This window comes from Pseudophryne corroboree, chromosome 6, assembly GCF_028390025.1.
Source record: "Pseudophryne corroboree isolate aPseCor3 chromosome 6, aPseCor3.hap2, whole genome shotgun sequence".
NCBI classification, from domain to species: Eukaryota; Metazoa; Chordata; class Amphibia; order Anura; family Myobatrachidae; genus Pseudophryne; species Pseudophryne corroboree.
The window spans coordinates 553,527,780-553,546,172 of NC_086449.1; the positions used below are offsets into that span (position 1 = coordinate 553,527,780).

The 18,393-nt window shown below is 46.6% G+C and overlaps 1 protein-coding gene across 3 annotated transcripts in view; it reads left to right on the forward strand.

The window, feature by feature from the left end:
* Positions 1-18,393, forward strand: part of MON2 (MON2 homolog, regulator of endosome-to-Golgi trafficking) — a 257,814-nt gene that overhangs the window by 128,664 nt on the left and 110,757 nt on the right. For all 3 annotated transcript variants that reach the window (XM_063927724.1, XM_063927725.1, XM_063927726.1), the window contains one exon: positions 16,454-16,544. In XM_063927724.1, the coding sequence (XP_063783794.1) occupies positions 16,454-16,544 (91 nt within the window). The remainder of the gene's footprint in view (positions 1-16,453; positions 16,545-18,393) is intronic.

Below are 18,393 nucleotides of genomic sequence, written 5' to 3' on the forward strand. Positions count from 1 at the left end.
CCCCTACCGCTACGGTTTTCCCGAGACAGAGGCACCCTTACGGTCCCTTTCCTGTCCGGTTGCGGTATCTTACTGTTCGACTTACTCCGGTATGTCGCTTTTTCTCTTTCTTGTTCGTGGATTCTCTTCTATCTTCTCTTTTCTCCTTAGTCCCATCCTTCCTTTTTTTCCTCTCTTCACCTGGTCCACAGTATACGATCTTTGAGGTCCTACAACACCCCGACATATGGCTTCTACACTTAGGATACTCTCCATAAACGCCAGGGGTTTGAACGTCCCTGAGAAGAAGGCCGGTGCTCTCCGTTCGTTTCACGCGGAGAGGGCTGATATTGTCCTTGTGCAAGAGACCCATTTCCGACACTCCCCCTCTGCACCCCATATTAGAAATAGGTTCTTTCCCACCTCGTATTATTGTAATTATTCCCAATCTAAATCTAAAGGTGTGGCCATCCTTTTTGCTAAACATTTACCTTTTACCAATGTGGTGGTCCACAGGTTGGAGGAGGGGAGATGCCTTTTACTTGTATGCTCTATTTTTAACACGACCTTTACAATTGTTAACATATATGCTCCCAATCAAGGTCAACCTGCCTTCCTCGAGACTATTATGGACAGGGTTCACACGCTGAAACAGGGAATCCTGATTGTGGGGGGAGACTTCAACTGGGCCCTCGACTACACACGACACCTCCGAGGAGTCCCCGTTGGTGCGTCACCGTTTGTCCAGGAAGGTGCGATGCCTCCCTCACGTTCATCAGCTGTCCGACGTCTGGCGCATATTTCACCCGTCTGACCGGGATTATACATATTATTCGGTTCCTCATCGTTCCTACTCTAGGCTAGATTACATTCTACTTGACCACAGACACCTGTCTCTGGTTTGCGATGCTTCCATAGGCCAGATGACATGGTCCGATCACGCTCCGGTCAGACTGGACATTTCCATCGGACCCCCACCTGCTCAGCGACGCTCGTGGCGCTTTAACGAGTCTCTATTGCACGACCCGTACTGTAAAGCCCAACTTGAGGAAGCCATTGATATGTATATTGATTGTGATGTCTCCCCTGATGTCTCTGACTTGACAATTTGGGAGGCTCATAAACGTGTAATCCGGGGAAAGTGCATTCAATTGGGCTCCTATTTAAAGAAACAACGTTTGGGCCAAATTGAGGGACTTCTGCGGCAAATTGAATCCCTGGAATCCGCCCAGAAGGCCTTTCTCTCCCCTGACACCTATGTAGATCTGGTCGCGGCTCGTTCGTCCTTGAATAAATTACTATTGGATAAAGTGAAATTTTCCTTTCGGAAGTGTCGTAATCGGTATTACTGCTGGGGCAACAAGCCGGGCAAAATGCTTGCCACGGCTTTACGTACCCAGAGGGCGCTCTCATTTATCTCCTCCATAAAGAATGCACATGGCCGTCTTTTCCACGACACGGACAAAATTGCGGAGACATTCTGTTCGTACTACACCTCCCTCTACAATCTCTCCTCTCCCGATTCGGCTAGCGATCGATCACGCGACGTGGACGCTTACCTTACAAAGATTGGCTTCCCTAAACTCTCGGAGGATGCCGGGGAGGAGTTGGAAAAGCCCTTTACTTCCCAAGAACTCGCTGATGCCATTAAATCCACTTCTTCTGGAAAGAGTACTGGCCCGGACGGTTTCACCATCAATTATTATAAAGCCTTTAGGGATAAATTGTCACCTCTCCTCTTGGACGCATGCAACACAGTCTCCGATACTAACCCTTTTTCTAGGCAATCTCTTGAGGCCCACATCACGGTCATCCCTAAGGAAGGCAAGGACCCCTCCCTGTGTCCCAGCTACCGGCCTATATCCCTTCTCAATGTTGACGTTAAACTCTTCGCCAAACTCCTTGCTAATAGGCTCAGGTCCCTCCTACCCACCCTTATACATAATGACCAAGTGGGGTTTGTCCCTGGTCGAGAGGCGAAGGACAATACGTCTAAGATCATAGCTCTTATACACTACGTCTCCTCAAAGGACTCCCCGACGATCCTACTATCCACTGACGCTGAAAAAGCGTTCGATAGAATTGACTGGGGTTTTATGGCTGGGGTGTTGAGACACATGGGACTGGGTCCGACTTGCTTGCATCGCGTCCTAGCCCTTTACGCCTCTTCTTCGGCCAGAATTGTGATTAACTGTTCCTTGTCCGGATCGTTCGATATTAATAATGGGACTAGGCAGGGCTGCCCCCTGTCCCCCATGATTTTTATTCTCTGCATGGAGGCCTTAGCTAGGGCGATTAGGCTTAATCCAAATATTTCTGGGATCAGACTCCAGGATAATGAATATAAACTTGCCCTCTTCGCCGATGATTTACTGGCTACAATCACAAACCCTACCGTCTCCTTGCCTAATTTAATGGACGAGTTTAAGCTCTTTGGTGAGCTCTCTAATTTTAAAATAAATTATTCAAAATCAGTGGCCCTAAATCTCAATGCCCCGCCTGCCATGGTATCAGGACTTAAAGCGGCACTCCCCTTCACTTGGCACACCTCTCAATTGAAATACTTAGGGACTACCATTTCCAGGGATTTTTCACGTCTTTTTGATTCTAATTTTACCCCCCTCCTAACTAAACTTCGTGCAGACCTCCAGTCCTGGACTTCCAAGTCTTTCTTCTGGCTAGGCAGACTGGGTATTCTCAAGATGAATTCCCTCCCTAGAATCTTGTATCTATTGCAGACCCTACCGATCAAAATTCCTCCATCATGGTTCCGGGAGGTCCAACTGCTATTTAGAGAATTTATCTGGGGAGGCAAGAGGCCGCGCTTGAAATTTTCCTTGATGGTTAGGCAGAGAGACAAAGGTGGCCTTCGCCTGCCAGACATACAAGGCTACTACCGAGCCTGCCAACTCCAGAGGATTCTTTGGTGGTCTAGAGCTGTACCATCGAAACAATGGGTGCAGATAGAGAGTCAGGTGCTCCCATCACCAATTGCTGTCGCTCCGTGGTTGCATACCCTCCCTGCCATTTTCCATCCCACTGTAGGCCCCACTTTGGCGTGTTGGAAAGCGATTAGAAAATCCCCCTCTGTTTCCTCGCCGACTTCCGCTTACATGTCCTTTTTATTTAATGAACGATTTCCCCCTGGTATGGCCACGCGGGCCTTCCAGTCTTGGTATGACTTAGGACTCTAGAGGGTCGGGCAGCTGATGGATGGGGGTGGGGTTATCTCCTTTTCGAATCTACAAGAGAAATGGCATTTGCCGCCCAGAGACTTTTGGCGCTATCTGCAAGTTCGCCACTTTTTGGTGTCTCAGGGCTAGCCTGGAGGGAGGCCCCCAACCCTCACGCCGTTTGAACGCATCTGCGACAGCCCGTCACCCCCGTCCCACTCTATCTCCTTGATATACAACCTCCTATTGACAGACTCTAGCTCAACTCTCCCTCCCTTTACTGAGACGTGGGATAGAAATCTTGGCCGGGAGCTCGGCGAAGACATTTGGGAGAAAATATTCAAACTGGCTCATGCTTGCTCCCCTAGTACACTGGTAGTAGAGACCCAGTACAAATTGATCTCTCGGTGGTATAGATGCCCTGATATTCTTTCTAAGATGGGTCTTGGACTTCCCAATACCTGTTGGCGCTGCTCTTCTGGCCCCGGGAACCCGCTCCATATATGTTGGTCGTGCCCCTTACTCCAACCCTACTGGAAGGAGATACTTTCACTTTCTGCTGAAATTACGGGAGAAGAGGTACCAACGGATCCCCTGCTTTGGCTGTTTCACTACTCGTCCAAACCCATCTCGAGCTATAAACACTCCTTATTATGCCATCTCAACAATGCCGCCAAAGCGGTGATTCCTGTCCGCTGGTGATCCTCCTCCCCTCCGACTGTTAGAGATTGGTTGAATAGAGTAGATCTTTATATGGATTTGGATGATATAATGGCATCTGCTGATGGGGGCTATTCATCCTTCAGGGATACGTGGGCTCGATGGTTACTTTTTAAAGATTCCCCAACCTTTAGGTCCATCCTCGCCTCCAGTTCTCCCACGTCCTCTTAGACACTTCCCCACCTCAATGTACTGCTTCCTGTTGTATAATAAGCAAGAGACTCGCGCTGTGGACCAGGTGATTCTGATTCTTGTTCTTATCCTTTCCCCCTTCTTTTTCTCCTCTACCTCTTTCCGTATCTTTTCTTTCTTATTCTTCTTTATCTTGTTCTTGATTTGGGTTAATAAGGTTAACAAGATATGATTGACTATTAAATTATACCATTCTATGTGTTTGAGCGGTTATAAAACATTGATTACATGCTCTCCGTTATTGGCCACGGGAGCTAGACAGGCCTACAGTTGTATTACAACACTACTTTTATTGCGATTGTCTGTATGTTAACCGTTTGTCATTGCTACTATTTTTTTCAATAAACATATTTTGCACTAAAACATTATTACCGCATTCTGACCATTTAGTAGACATACGTCAAGAACCCTGGTATTCGCCAGGAAAGAAATTCTCCCTATCTAAAAAGATGGTATCTCGTTATCCTCTCCCTTCTGAGTTGTGTAACAAGTGGGAAAATTCACCGCCGGTGGTTTCCAATGTCCCCCGTCTCGTGGTTTCTTCTACTACCTGTCACCTCATTGAAGGAACCAACAGATAAGCGTGTGGAGGGATGCCTGAAGTCTATTTACTCCCTTACAGATGCTGTACATAGACCTACTTATAGCAGCCTCTATGGCTGCAATAGGAATTGAAGCATGGGTTCAGGTATTAGAGGAAGAGCTGCCTCAGGATATATCGGACGTTGCCGGACAGTACCTGTCTCACATTACCACCGCCGTCTATTACATTCAGGATGCGTCCTCTGAGGCAGGTGTGTTTGCGGCCAAGGCATCGACTACGTTCATCCTGGCTCGCCGTATTCTGTGGTTGAGGTTGTGGAAGGTGGACCTGGACTCCAAAAAGACCTTGGAGGTACTCCCTTTCAAGGGAGACATCCTATTTGGGGAAGATCTTAATAAGATTGTGACTGACTTAGCGGCTGCTTAGACTGCATTTCTCCCGAATACTAATGCTTCTGCACAGAAGGCAAAAGGTACCACTTTTCGTTCTTTTCGGCTTCAAGGGAAAGCAAAAGGTCAGGTATTTCTGAGACAATCTCCTGCTCCCAAAACCACCAAGCCCAAGGCAAATCCTGGGCCGCCCGTCAGCCTGCTTCTAAACACAACAAGGCTGCTGCATGACGGGGCGGGCCTGCCCCTGGGGGACCCCAGGGTGGGAGGCTGACTTCTGCGATTTACCCAGGTTTGGTAAAAGACCACTTTAGATGCATGGGTGCGTGAAGTTGTGTTTCACGGGTACTCAGTCTCTTTCAAGAGACGTCCCCCTCGCCAGTTCTGCACAACGTCTTCCCTTCGGATCCGTTGAATGCGCAAGCTCTACAACTGGTTGTGCGTTCACTGTTGGATACAGGATTGGTAGTGCCGGTACCTTTCCGGCCTATACTCAACCTCAAATCACTTAACAAGTTTGTGAGAGTGTCCAAGTTCCGTATGGAAACACTACACTCAATTGTTCTGGCCATGGATCCCGGAGACTATATGGTATCCCTGGATATACAAGATGCTTACCTGCATATACCTATTGCCATATCGCATCAGCAATATCTGTGGTTTGCTATTGGCAACCTTCACTATCAATTCCAGGCTCTGCCATTTGGACTGCCCACGGCCCCTCGAATCTTCACCAAGGTTATGGCCGTGATGACGGCTGATCTCTTGTCACCAGGGTGTCAGGATTCTGCCGTATCTGGACGACTTGCTGATTCTGGCGAACTCCCACGATGTCCTCCTCAGTCATCTACAACTGACCGTAAACTTCCTACAAGCCCACGGGTGGCTCATCAACTGGAAGAAGTCCTCGCTGGTCCCTGCTCAGAGCATGGTGCACCTGGGGGCACTGCTGGACTCACACGGTCCACGGCTGTTTCTGTCTCCAGAGAAGGTCCTGAAACTTCAGGACAGGATCAGATACTTCCTCTCTCGCCCAAGAGTGTCGATACACTCAGTGATGCAAGTACTAGGCCTCATCGTGTCGGCGTTCGACATGGTAGAGTACGCTCAATTTCATTCTCGCCCTCTGCAGAGGTTAATTCTTTCCAAGTGGGACGTCCTACCTCATCGGATCAGGTTTCACATGATCTCTTTGACTCCGGAGGTCCGTAAGTCACTGGCCTGGTGGCTACAGGACCAGCAGTTGAGCAGGGGCCGTCCCTTCTGGATCCGCAACTGGGTCCTACTGACTGCGGACACCGGTCTGAGGGGTTGGGGCGCGGTGTTGGAGCAACACTCTTTCCAGGGTCTGTGGACCATGGAGGAATCACTCCTCCCGATAAACACTCTGGAATTGCGGGCAGTGTTCAATGCTTTGTCTCTCCTCCTGCCTCTGATACAGAACAGGCCTGTTCAAGTACAGTCAGACAACGCCACCACAGTGGCGTGCAGAAACTATCAAGGTGGCACTCAAAGCTGCATGGCAATGATGGAAGTGTCAAAAATCCTTTGTTGGGCAGAACAATCATCGTAATATCGGCAGTGTTCATTCTGGGAGTCCTCATCTGGGAAACAGATTTCCTCAGTCGTCAGGACGTGCACGCCGGAGAGTTGAGTCTTCATCAGGAAGTCTTTCAACTCCTAGTGGACAAGTGGGGCCTACCAGATGTAGACCTGATGGCGTCTCGACACAATCACAAAGTTCCAGTCTTCGGATCAAGAACCAGGGATCCTCAAGCAGCGTTTGTGGACGCACTGGCAATTCCATGGAACTTTCTCATACGTCCTAGAGGATGCTGGGGTCCACTTCAGTACCATGGGGGTATAGACGGTTCTGCAGGAGCCATGGACATTTTAAGACTTTTTCAGAGTGTGAACTGGCTCCTCCCTCTATGCCCCTCCTCCAGACCTCAGTTTAGAAAATGTGCCCAGGCAGACTGGTCGCACTCTAGTGGAGCTCTACGGAGTTGTGAGCTGGCAAGTCCCTTTCTGTGTACTTCTGACAGATTTTACTGTGGGTCTGTCCCCTATAAGCCCCGGAGTATCTGTGGTGTGTTTGTGCACGTGTGTGACATGTCGGAGGCAGGGAGCTCTTCCCCTGAGGGAGCCATTTTAGGGACACAGAGTTGTAATGTGGTGGCGTTGCCGGCACACAACGAGCCTGAATGGGTGAAAGAATTATGTGATAGTGTGAATCATACCAGTAAGAGATTGGATAAGTCTCATGCAGAAACCTGGAGAATTTTTTTTTTAATAGTTCTGCTTTCTCACCCACAGTGGTTCCCTCTGGTACACATAAAAGATAATTTGCACAAATAGTACAAACTGATACCGACACGGACTCTGATTCCTGTGTCGACACTAGTGATTCCAGGGGAATAGATCCAAAGTTAACAAAAAACATTCAATACATGATTGTTGCTATAAAGGAGGTGTTAGAAGTTACGGATGCCCATCCTTTACCACAGGAGAATGCTTATTTTTGTAAAGAAAAGAAAATTAATGTAACTTTTCCTCTATCTCATGAGCTGAACAGTCTTTTTAGGGAGTTTGGTCAAATCCTGAAAAGAAATTCCAGATTCCAAAAAGAATTAAGGCAGCTTATCCCTTTCCTGCAGAGGATAGGAAGAAGTGGGAATCACCCCCGGTTTTAGACAGTGCCCTGTCGAGGTTAACAAAAAAGGTGATTCTCCCTGCGCCTGGGACGGCTTCACTTAAGGAGCCGGCAGACCGCAAGTTGGAAACTACGTTGAAATTTGTGGCCAATGGGACATTACTCAGGCCTACCATTGCCTGTGCGTGGGTGAGTAATGCTATTGAAAAGTGGTCAGAAAACTTGTTCTCAGACATTGACACTATAGAGAGAGACGAGATACTCATAACGTTAGGACACATCAAAGAAGCTGTTGCGTATATGCTAGAAGCCATGTAAGATATTGGTCTCTTGAGATCAAGAGCCGCTACCATGGCAATCTTAGCACGGAGGGCGTTGTGGATTCGCCAGTGGAATGCTGACGCAGATTCCAAAAGGAACATGGAGGCTCTCCCGTACAAAGGTGAGGCCTTGTTTGGAGAGGGGCTGGATGCTTTAGTCTCTGCGGCTACCGCGGGTAAGTCGACATTCTTGCCTTATGCTCCTGCACCAGCGAAAAAGACACATCACTCTCAAATGCAGTCCTTTCGACTTAATAGATACAAAAAGGGTAAAGGTTCCCCTTTCTTTGCGGGTAGAGGAAGGGGAAAAGGGAAAAAGCCCACAGTGTCTCTGGGATCACAGGAGCAGAAATCAACCTCTGCTTCTGCCAAATCTTCAGCATGACGCTGGGGCTCCCTTGCGGGAGTCCGCTCAAGTGGGGGCACGTCTGAAGCTTTTCAGCCAGTTCTGGGTTCAATCTGGCCTGGACCCGTGGGTAGTACAAATAGTGTCCCAAGGGTACAAACTGGAGTTTCAAGACATACCCCCATGCCGATTTTTCAAATCGACCTTACCAGCTTCTGTCCCGGACAGGGAAGTGGTAACAGCAGCAATACAAAAATTGTGTCGGGATCAAGTCATTGTCCTGGTTCCCTTGTCACAACAAGGAGAAGGGTTTTATTCAAGCCTATTTGTAGTTCCGAAGCCGGACGGCTCGGTCAGACCAATTCTAAACCTGAAAAATCTAAATCTCTACCTGCAAAGGTTCAAGTTCAAGATGGAATCTCTGAGGGCAGTGATTTCCAGTCTGGAGGAGGTGGAATTCATGGTGTCAGTGGACATAAAATATGCATACTTGCATGTTCCCATTTATCCTCCGCATCAAGCTTATCTGAGATTTGCAGTGCAGGATTGTCATTACCAATTTCAGACGTTGCCGTTCGGACTCTCCACGGCACCGAGGGTGTTCACCAAGGTGATGGGCGGAGATGATGGTCCTCCTTCGACAGCAAGGAATCAATATAATTCCTTACCTGGATGATCTCCTTATTAAAAGCGAGGTCCAGGGAAAAGTTGGTGCAGAACATTGCATTCTCCCTGACAGTACTTCAACATCACGGTTGGATCATGAATTTTCCAAAGTCACAATTGGAACCGACGACAAGATTGTCCTTTCTGGGGATGATACTGGACACAGAAGTACAGAGGGTATTTCTTCCAGTAGAAAAGGCTCTGGAAATCCAGAGAATGGTCAAACAAATTCTGAAACCAACAAGAGTGTCGATTCATCAATGCATTCGGTTGTTGGGAAAGATGGTAGTGGCCTACGAGGCCATACAGTTTGGCCGATTCCATGCCAGAGTATTCCAGTGGGACCTATTGGACAAGTGGTCCGGATCCCATCTACACATGCATCAAAGGATAATCCTGTCATCAAAAGCCAGAATTTCGCTCCTGTGGTGGCTACACCGTTCTCACCTCCTAGAGGGACGCAGGTTCGGGATTCAGGACTGGGTCCTCGTGACCACGGATGCAAGTCTCCGAGGCTGGGGAGCAGTCACACATGGGGAGAGCTTCCACGGAAGATGGTCAAGTCAAGAAACTTGTCTTCACATAAACGTTCTGGAGTTGAGAGCCATTTACAACGACCTTCTACAAGCGGTGCATCTTCTTCAAGATCAACCCGTACAGATCCAGTCGGACAATGTAACGGCAGTCGCGTACATAAACCGTCAGGGCGGAACGAAAAGCAGAGCGGCAATGGCAGAGGTGTCAAAGATCCTCTTCTGGGCAGAAAGACATGCAAGAACTCTGTCGGCAATTTTTTATTCCAGGAGTGGACAACTGGGAAGCAGACTTCCTCAGCAGACACGATCTCCATCCAGGAGAATGGGGCCTCCACCAAGAAGTCTTCGCAGAGGTGACAGGTCTTTAGGGAGTTCCTCAAGTAGACATGGTGGCATCTCGTCTCAACAAGAAGCTTCAGAGATATTGTTCCAGGTCGAGAGACCCTCAAGCAATAGCAGTGGATGCACTAGTGACCCATTGGGTGTTTTGGTTGGTATATGTCTTCCCTCCACTTCCACTCATTCCGAAAATTCTCAAGCTCATAAGAAGAACAGGTGTTCGAGCGATCCTCATTGTCCTAGACTGACCAAGGAGGGCTTGGTATCCAGATCTTCAGCAGTTGCTCATAGAAGATCCTTGGCCTCTTCCTCTTCGCGAGGACCTGCCGCAGCAGGGGCCGTGCGTGTATCAAGACGTACCGCGGCTACGTTTGACGGCATGGCTGTTGAGCACCGGATCCTAGCCCAAAAGGGTATTCCCAGAGAAGTCATTCCCACTCTTATTCAGGCCAGGAAAGGAGTAACGTCTAAACATTACCACCGTATTTGGAGAAAATGTGTGTCTTGGTGTGAAACCAAGAAGGCTCCAACGGAAGAGTTTCAGTTAGGACGCTTTCTCCATTTTCTCCAGGCGGGTGTGGATGCGGGCCTACGATTGGGTTCCATCAAGGTCCAGATTTCGGCCTTGTCTGTTTTCTTTCAGAAACAATTGGCCTCCCTTCAAGAAGTTCACACTTTCGTGAAAGGGGTTCTGCACATCCATCCTCCATTTGTGCCTCCTCTGGCACCATGGGATCTTAACTTGGTGTTGCAGTTCCTTAAATCAGACTGGTTTGAACCTCACCAAGAGGTCGAGTTAAAGTTTCTCACTTGGAAAGTGGTCATGCTGTTGGCCTTGGTATCCGCAAGGCGGGTGTCTGAGTTAGGGGCCTTGTCTCACAAGAGCCCTTATTTGACCTTTCATATAAACCAACCTATTGTGGTGCCAGTGGCTACTGACACCTTTGCTGCTTCAAAGTCTCTGGTCAGAGCTTTGAGGATCTATGTTGCAAGAACAGCTCGAATACGGAAAACAGAGGCTCTGTTTGTCCTGTATGCTCCCAACAAGATTGGGTGTCCTGCTTCTATGCAGACTATTGCGCGCTGGATCAGAGGTACGATTCAGCACGCTCATTCTATGGCAGGATTGCTGATGACGAATTCGGTGAATGCCCATTTTACTAGGAAGGTGGGCTCATCCTGGGCGGCTGCCCGGGGGGTCTCGGCATTACAGCTTTGCCGAGCGGCTACTTGGTCAGGGGCAATCACGTTTGCTAAGTTTTACAAGTATGACACCTTGGCCAACGAGGACCTACAGTTTGGTCAATCGGTGCTGCAGGGTCATCCGCACTCTCCCGCCCGTACTGGAGCTTTGGTATAACCCCATGATACTGAAGTGGACCCCAGCATCCTCTAGGACGTATGAGAAAACAGGGTTTTAATACCTACCGGTAAATCCTTTTCTCCTAGTCCGTAGAGGATGCTGGGCACCCAGCCCAGTGCGTACTTTACCTGCAGTTGTTAATTTGTTCAAAATGTTTCAGCACGGTTGCTGTAAAGTTCATGCCCATTGGCATGTGTTTTGTTAATTGCCATGTGTGCGACATGGTTGAGGTGTGAGCTGGTATGAATCTCACCATTAACTTAAAAGTAAATCCCTTTTCTCGAAATGTCCGTCTCCCTGGGCACAGTTCCTATACTGAGGTCTGGAGGAGGGGCATAGAGGGAGGAGCCAGTTCACACTCTGAAAAAGTCTTAAAGTGCCCATGGCTCCTGCGGAACCGTCTATACCCCCCATGGTACTGAAGTGGACCCCAGCATCCTCTACGGACTAGGAGAAAAGGGTATACCAGTAGGTATTAAAATTCTTTTTTCGGCTGCCATACGTGTTTCCTCCAGTGTCACTCCTGCCCAGGGTACTATGGGAGTTCAAACAAGTAAGAGGAGTACTACTTCTAGTCGCTCCAGCATGGCCCAGACGGCATTGATTCTCAGACCTGCAGGGTCTATCGATAGAGCGTCCTCTTCTACTTCCTCAACGCCCAGACCTCCTCGTTCGGACCCTTGTGTCTACCCGGACCTGGCCAGACTGGCTTTTACTGTATGGCTCTTGAAGCATCACTCCTCAGGGTAAAATGATTCTCCGAGGCATTTATCCAAACTATGCTGAAGGCCCGCAAACTGGCATCTGCGCGGATTTATTATAGGGTCTGGCATTCTTACTTCACCTTGTGTGCTGCTAAGAATTACTATGCATAAACATTCAGAACTTCCAGACTTCTGGCTTTTCTTCAACAAGGCCTGGACTTAGGCCTTTGTCTGGCCTCACTCAAGGTTCATATTTCTGCCTTGTCTGTGTGGTTTCAGAGAAAAATTGCGTCTATTCATGACGTTCATAGTTTCACTCAGGGTGTGTAACGGATTCAGCCACCCTATGTCCCTCCTGTGGCTCCATAGGATCTGTCTGTTGTCCTGAATGCCCAGCAAGAATCTCCATTTGAACCTCTTGAGTCAGTGGACCTTAAATGGCTTACGTTTAAGGTCCTGTTCCTACTGGCTATCGCCTCTGCTAGGAGGGTGTCGGACCTAGGCGCTTTGTCCTGTCGTCCTCCCTTCCTGATATTTCAGTGTGACCGGGGAGTTTAACAACTCGACCGGGTTATTTACCTAAGGTGGTGTCATCTTTTCACCTTAACCAAGAGATTGTGGTACCGGCCTTCATCTCTTCTGGTTAGTCCTCCAAAGAGCGGTCTTTGGATGTGGTATGGGCTCTCCGTATGTACGTGGAGAGGACTGCTTCTATCAGGAGGTCAGATACTCTTTTTGTACTTTTTGGTTTTCACAAACGTGGCTATCCTGCAAATAAGCAAACCTTGGCCAGATGGATTAGAATGGTGATTGCACAAGCCTATGCACAGGCTGGGCTCCCAGCTCCTGCTGCTATTAAAGACCATTCTACTCTCTCTGTTGGATCTTGGGCAGTTCGCCGAGGCGCGTCCGCTGAACAATTGTGCAAGGCGGCTACATGGTCCTCAGTAAACACGTTCATTAGGTTCTATGCCTTTCATACTTCCGCCTCCCAGGATTTTTCCTTTGGATGCCGGGTTCTCATACCCGCTATGGCGCGTCCCCTCCCATGAGGAACTGCTCTAGGACATCCCGATGTTTCCCTGTGGAAACCAATGTACCCCGCTGCAGAAAAGGAGATTTATGGTAGACTTAACATTGTTAAATCTCTTTCTGCGAGATACATTGGTTTCACAGGGCGCCCACCCTGACGCACCTAGATTCTATAGGTTTGTATGGCATTAGCCGCTAGTCGCTTCTCCTGTCGTGAAAACGTGGTTCTATGTGGCTTACATCTACCTTCTCTTTTACCTTCTCCTGCACTGGACTGGTTCACGAAACTGAGCTCACAGTGCCTGCAGGCGGGGTTATAGAGGAGGCCCCAATGCATCCTTGGACAGTCTAAAACTTTAGCCTGTTGGTGCCTGGATCGAGATCCATCTCTACACCCGATGTTTCCCTGTGGAACCAATGTACCTCGCTGAAAGAGATTTAACAATGGTAAGTCTACCATAAATCTCCATTTTTTTGTTTTTTTATAAATTGTTCAAAGGCATACACTTTTTTTATAAACATTTCTAATGCATACACTTATTTTAATTTTTAAAAACCTCAGAAAATTACAATTGACAAGTGTAGTAATCTCACTATTAAATGCAGTGTGTTTCACGATAACTTCTCTTACTCGGGCAGTTTGTGAATCCATGATCCTTAGGATTGGTGGTAAATTGAATTTTCAAGGGTCATCTGAGCGATACCAGAACTCATACAATGGAGCTGGGGAAAAAAAAAACCTGGTAATAACTAAATGCAGAAGATGAAACAGTCATACTAGAAATGTGTAAAATTCTAAGAAACTCTTGGAAAGAAAAGTTGATGAAAAATTAGAGCTAAAATAAAGAGTAGTGTGAAAACACAAGTGTCTCGTGTGTGGATAACTGAGAAGGATCTGAGGGAGTCAGCTGATCTTTAAATCCGAGCTGACGATGGAGGTAATTCTAAAAGGATGTGGAAGATCAGCAATGACATATTAGTGGCACGTGTGCTGAGGGAAAGCGGTTAAAATACCGCCAGTAAGGATCCTTACTGGCGGTCACAATACCAGTGCCGGAATCCCAACAGCGGTGAAATGCCGCTGCCGGAATACTGGCGACACAGGCTATTCTCCCACTGTGGGTGTTCACGATACCCATACAGGGGGAATATAACCTGTGGCGAGCCACCGAGCCCTCAAGTGGCTTTCTAGTGCTCGCCCCGATGTCGGCATTCTGATGGATGGGATCCCGCTGTCAAGATTATAACAGTCGGCATCCTGTCTGCCAGTAACTCATACGTATCCTGTGCAGAGACACCCCCTCCCCTCCCCCCTCAGCCACACAAGTTGCTTTTTGCATGTCCGTTCACCTCTGCGCCGCAGAGAAGGAGTGACTCACTTGCCGTTGCACAAGGTAAGTATAATTTATGTGCAAGGTGTGTAGTATGGGGTCGCCCTGGACACTGTTCATCATGCATCCATTATAAATAAGCATATGAAGGTCAGGTAATCATTTACCTGTCAGATAAAGGCTGTGTGACTCTGGTAACATGGGGCCTCTGCAGTTAACAAGTGCCGAATAAATGGGCAGCTAGATAATAGGGAGTGAGGGATTATGGATAAAGGATAGTCACCTAATAAAAAAAATAATAGCAATGAATTACAAGCAAAAAAAAGTGACCTGTAAAACAGATATACGATACATGAATGATAGCCCACAGAATAATTGATGCACAATGTCCTATAAATATTATTATTATTATTATTGTTATTATGATACTGCACAATGTGAATGGTATCAGCGCAAAAAAAAAAAGTTCATAAAAAGTGAACTGCAGAAGAGGGACCAATAAAATAACGACACATGATCATATATAGAGGGAGCTGATCTTTTTTTTTACTATGCCATCTGATGTGTCATAACGGACGGGTGTAGTATAATAGATTGATAATGTTATAGTGACCAGTCAATAGGTCGACACCAAATGGTCATTAGGTCGACAAGTACAAAAAGTTGTCAGGGTCAAAAGATTGACGCAGAAATTGTCTACACCTTTTTTTGGGCCATGTCTTGTATATTTCATGTTATGTAACCACCATCAGTAGAAAGAAAAACCCTCGTGGGCATGCTACGCTATGGGTAAGGTGGCTCGGTTCACTGACACAGGTTGCTATTCCCAATGTCCACGAGGAGTAAATCAAGCAAATGTTGAGAGAGTGTGAAAAACACCAAATACATGGGTCGACCATTGTTATGTAGACCTTTTGAACCTGTTGAACTTTCATCTGTCTACCTAATGCATGTCAGCCATATGGTGTTGACATGTTGACTGTTGACCAATATATTGTCGATCTGTCATCCGGATACCAAAACTGACACTCTGATGTAAAGGGTATCCGTTTGGATGGTCGACCATGTTATGGTCAACATTCATTAGGTCGACCACTATTGGTCGACATGGACACATGGTCGACACATGAAAAGGTCGACATAAGTTTATTTAAAAAAAATTATTTTGGGGAACTTTTCCGTACTTTACGATCCACGTGGAGTACGAGCGAAGCGAGCCATACGAGCGGACGCGGTGCACTAATTGGGGTTCCCTGTCACTTTACGCAGAAAACACCAAAAAAAGTTTTTAAAAAAAAACTCGTCGACCCTTTCACGTGTCGACAATGTTCACCTGTTGACCATTTGTCCATGTCAACCATGCCAATGTCGACCAATAGCGGTCAACCTAATGACTGTCGACCATAACATGGTCGACCATTCATACCGGAACCGATGTAAAGAATTCCCAAGAGGGGTAATTTATATGAACTTTGATTCAGAACACTTGCTATTAAGCATTTTACACGTAAGAATAATATGTAAAAGGGGAGATATTTCCTTGCCCCTGAAGAGCCTAAAACTATCTGATCATTTACTTTCCCCATTACATAGGGGCATTCTCAAGATTGTTTCACACACTGTTTATTTTTCTCATGATTAATACACTTCCTGGAGAACATCAACCAAAGAACCCGTCATTGTAAGATACATAAGGAAAATATTCTTCCTTTTTCACATACAGTACTCCCTACAGATAAGCGCCACACTGTTAAACCGAGTATAGTTTGTAGTACATCAGATGCTAAAATAATTAGTTTATCCTGTAATAATGAAACTGAGAATTTTGATTGTTAAATGACAGATAAAGAATGGCTTTAAAAGAGAAAGACAGTCGTCTGCTGAGCGAAATGATCGTCTTTCTACAGATCGAAACAGATGTAATTCTCAGAGTGAAAGAGATAGTCTACAAGGAAATCTTATAAAACCTCTGTTAAAAGTGCCGTAAATTCAAATTGGCTCCCGTTGAAGCCGGGGTGGGTTGCTAGTTCAGATATATAAACAAGGAAACTAAGCCTATTCCTAGCTTAGTGCAAATCTGCTTAGATTTTCGTATGCTTATGTCTCAGCATAAATAGAATTATGAACATTGATGGCTGTTCCTGTAAATAGTATGCTGTATTTCAGATATCTGGATGACGTGTCTTTGCACCATCTGATTAATGCACTCTGCTCGTTATCTCTGGAGGCTATGGACATGGCTTATGGGAACAGCAAGGCAAGTGTCCGTTTCAATTCAAGCTTGCCTGTTTCTTGTTATATGTGCAGGATGCTACACTAGGAACTTCTTTATTTATGTTCTTGCCTCAAATGTTACTATGCACCAATTCCTAAGTTCTTGGAAAAGCACCTGAGATTCACTTAATGCTCCATTAAGCTAGGATGTCTGTAATATTGGGTATCATTAATCTTTGCTAAATATATTGATATGACCTATTGGTGTAGAACCTAGATGATTACAATAGGTACCAGCGGTTTTGTGAAATGGAGTTTAATCTACGCAGTGGATCCTTAACCAGGCTAGAAGGCTTATTGGTAACAGCAGCACACCCATAGTGGTGATGCAGGTTCTCAAGATCATTAATGCCCCACGAGGTGAGATCTTGCATGTAGCCCCAGGTCGAGGGAGATTGTCAGTGATCTTGTATTTCTTCCATTTTTTAATAACTGCGCCAACAGTTGATCTCTTCTCACCAAGCTGCTTGCCTGTTGTCGAGTAGCTCATCCCAGCCATGTGCAGCTCTACAATTTTGTCCTTGGTGTCCTTAGACAGCTCTCTGGTCTTGGCCATGGTGGAGAGGTAGCAGTCTGACTGTTTGAGGGTGTGGACAGGTGTCTTTTATACAGATAACCAGTTCAAACAGGTGCCATTAATACAGGTAACGAGTGGAGGATAGAAGAGCTTCTTAAAGAAGAAGTAACAGGTCTGTGAGAGCCAGAAATCTTGCTGGTTGGTAGGTGTCCAAATATTTATTTTCTGCAAGAATATACAAATAGATTGTTTAAAATTCATACAATGTGATTTCCTAGTTTTTTTCCCCCAGATTCTGTCTCTCACAGTTGAAGTGTACCTTTGATGGAAATTACAGACCTCTTTCATCTTTTTAAGTGGGTCAACTTGCACAATCGGTGGCTGTCCAAATACTTTTTTGCCCCACTGTATATATAGTGTTAAAGGGTGCATTGACTTAACCATGATAATAGGTGTTAACACAGGTAAATTCACTGCAGGTAAATGCTCTGTTGTCTGCAAGCTCTAAATGCTACAAAAAGTGACACGATTGTTACAGGCATTGACACCTGTATACACATGGTGTACCCACAAATACTCCCTTCTGTTAATTACACTAGAAGGATTTTAAAAGTTGCTGTATAAAAAGCACAATGTTATATGGGGCATATAAATCTGGTGTATCTTTCTGTGTGGGGACATTGTCTCCTATAATGTACAAGTTGTTTTCTCTTATGTCCTAGAGGATGCTGGGGTCCACATTAGTACCATGGGGTATAGACGGGTCCACTAGGAGCCATTGGCACTTTATGAGTTTGAGAGTGTGCGCTGGCTCCTCCCTCTATACACCTTCTACCAGACTCAGTTTAGAAAATGTGCCCGGAGGAGACGGTCACAGCTAGGGGAGCTCCTAAAGCTTCTTTAGTTTTATTTTTTTCTAAGAGTTAGTATAGGCACAGAGAGGCTGCTGGCAACAGCCTCCCTGCTTCGTGGGACTTAGGGAGAGCTGTCGCTCCAAGCAACTCCAGCTATCCTGTGCGGTACCAGGGGGTTGTAGAAGGGGGGGGGGGGGAGGCTGTGTAAATACTGTGTAGTCTATTAAGGTACACATTAAGCGCGAGGTAGTTGTATTATATCTACCTTGGGAAGCGCTGTGTGTGGGTTGGCTCCAATCTCTGTTTCTCTGTGGCATACTTGGGGGGAAACTGTGTCTGACATTTTCCTGTGTGTGTGGGGGTGTTTGTTTCTCACATAGCCATGTCTAGGGACTCTGTGTCTTATGCTGCAGAGGACATTTCCTCTCAGGAGGAATCCATTCCATGTACACAGGAATGTA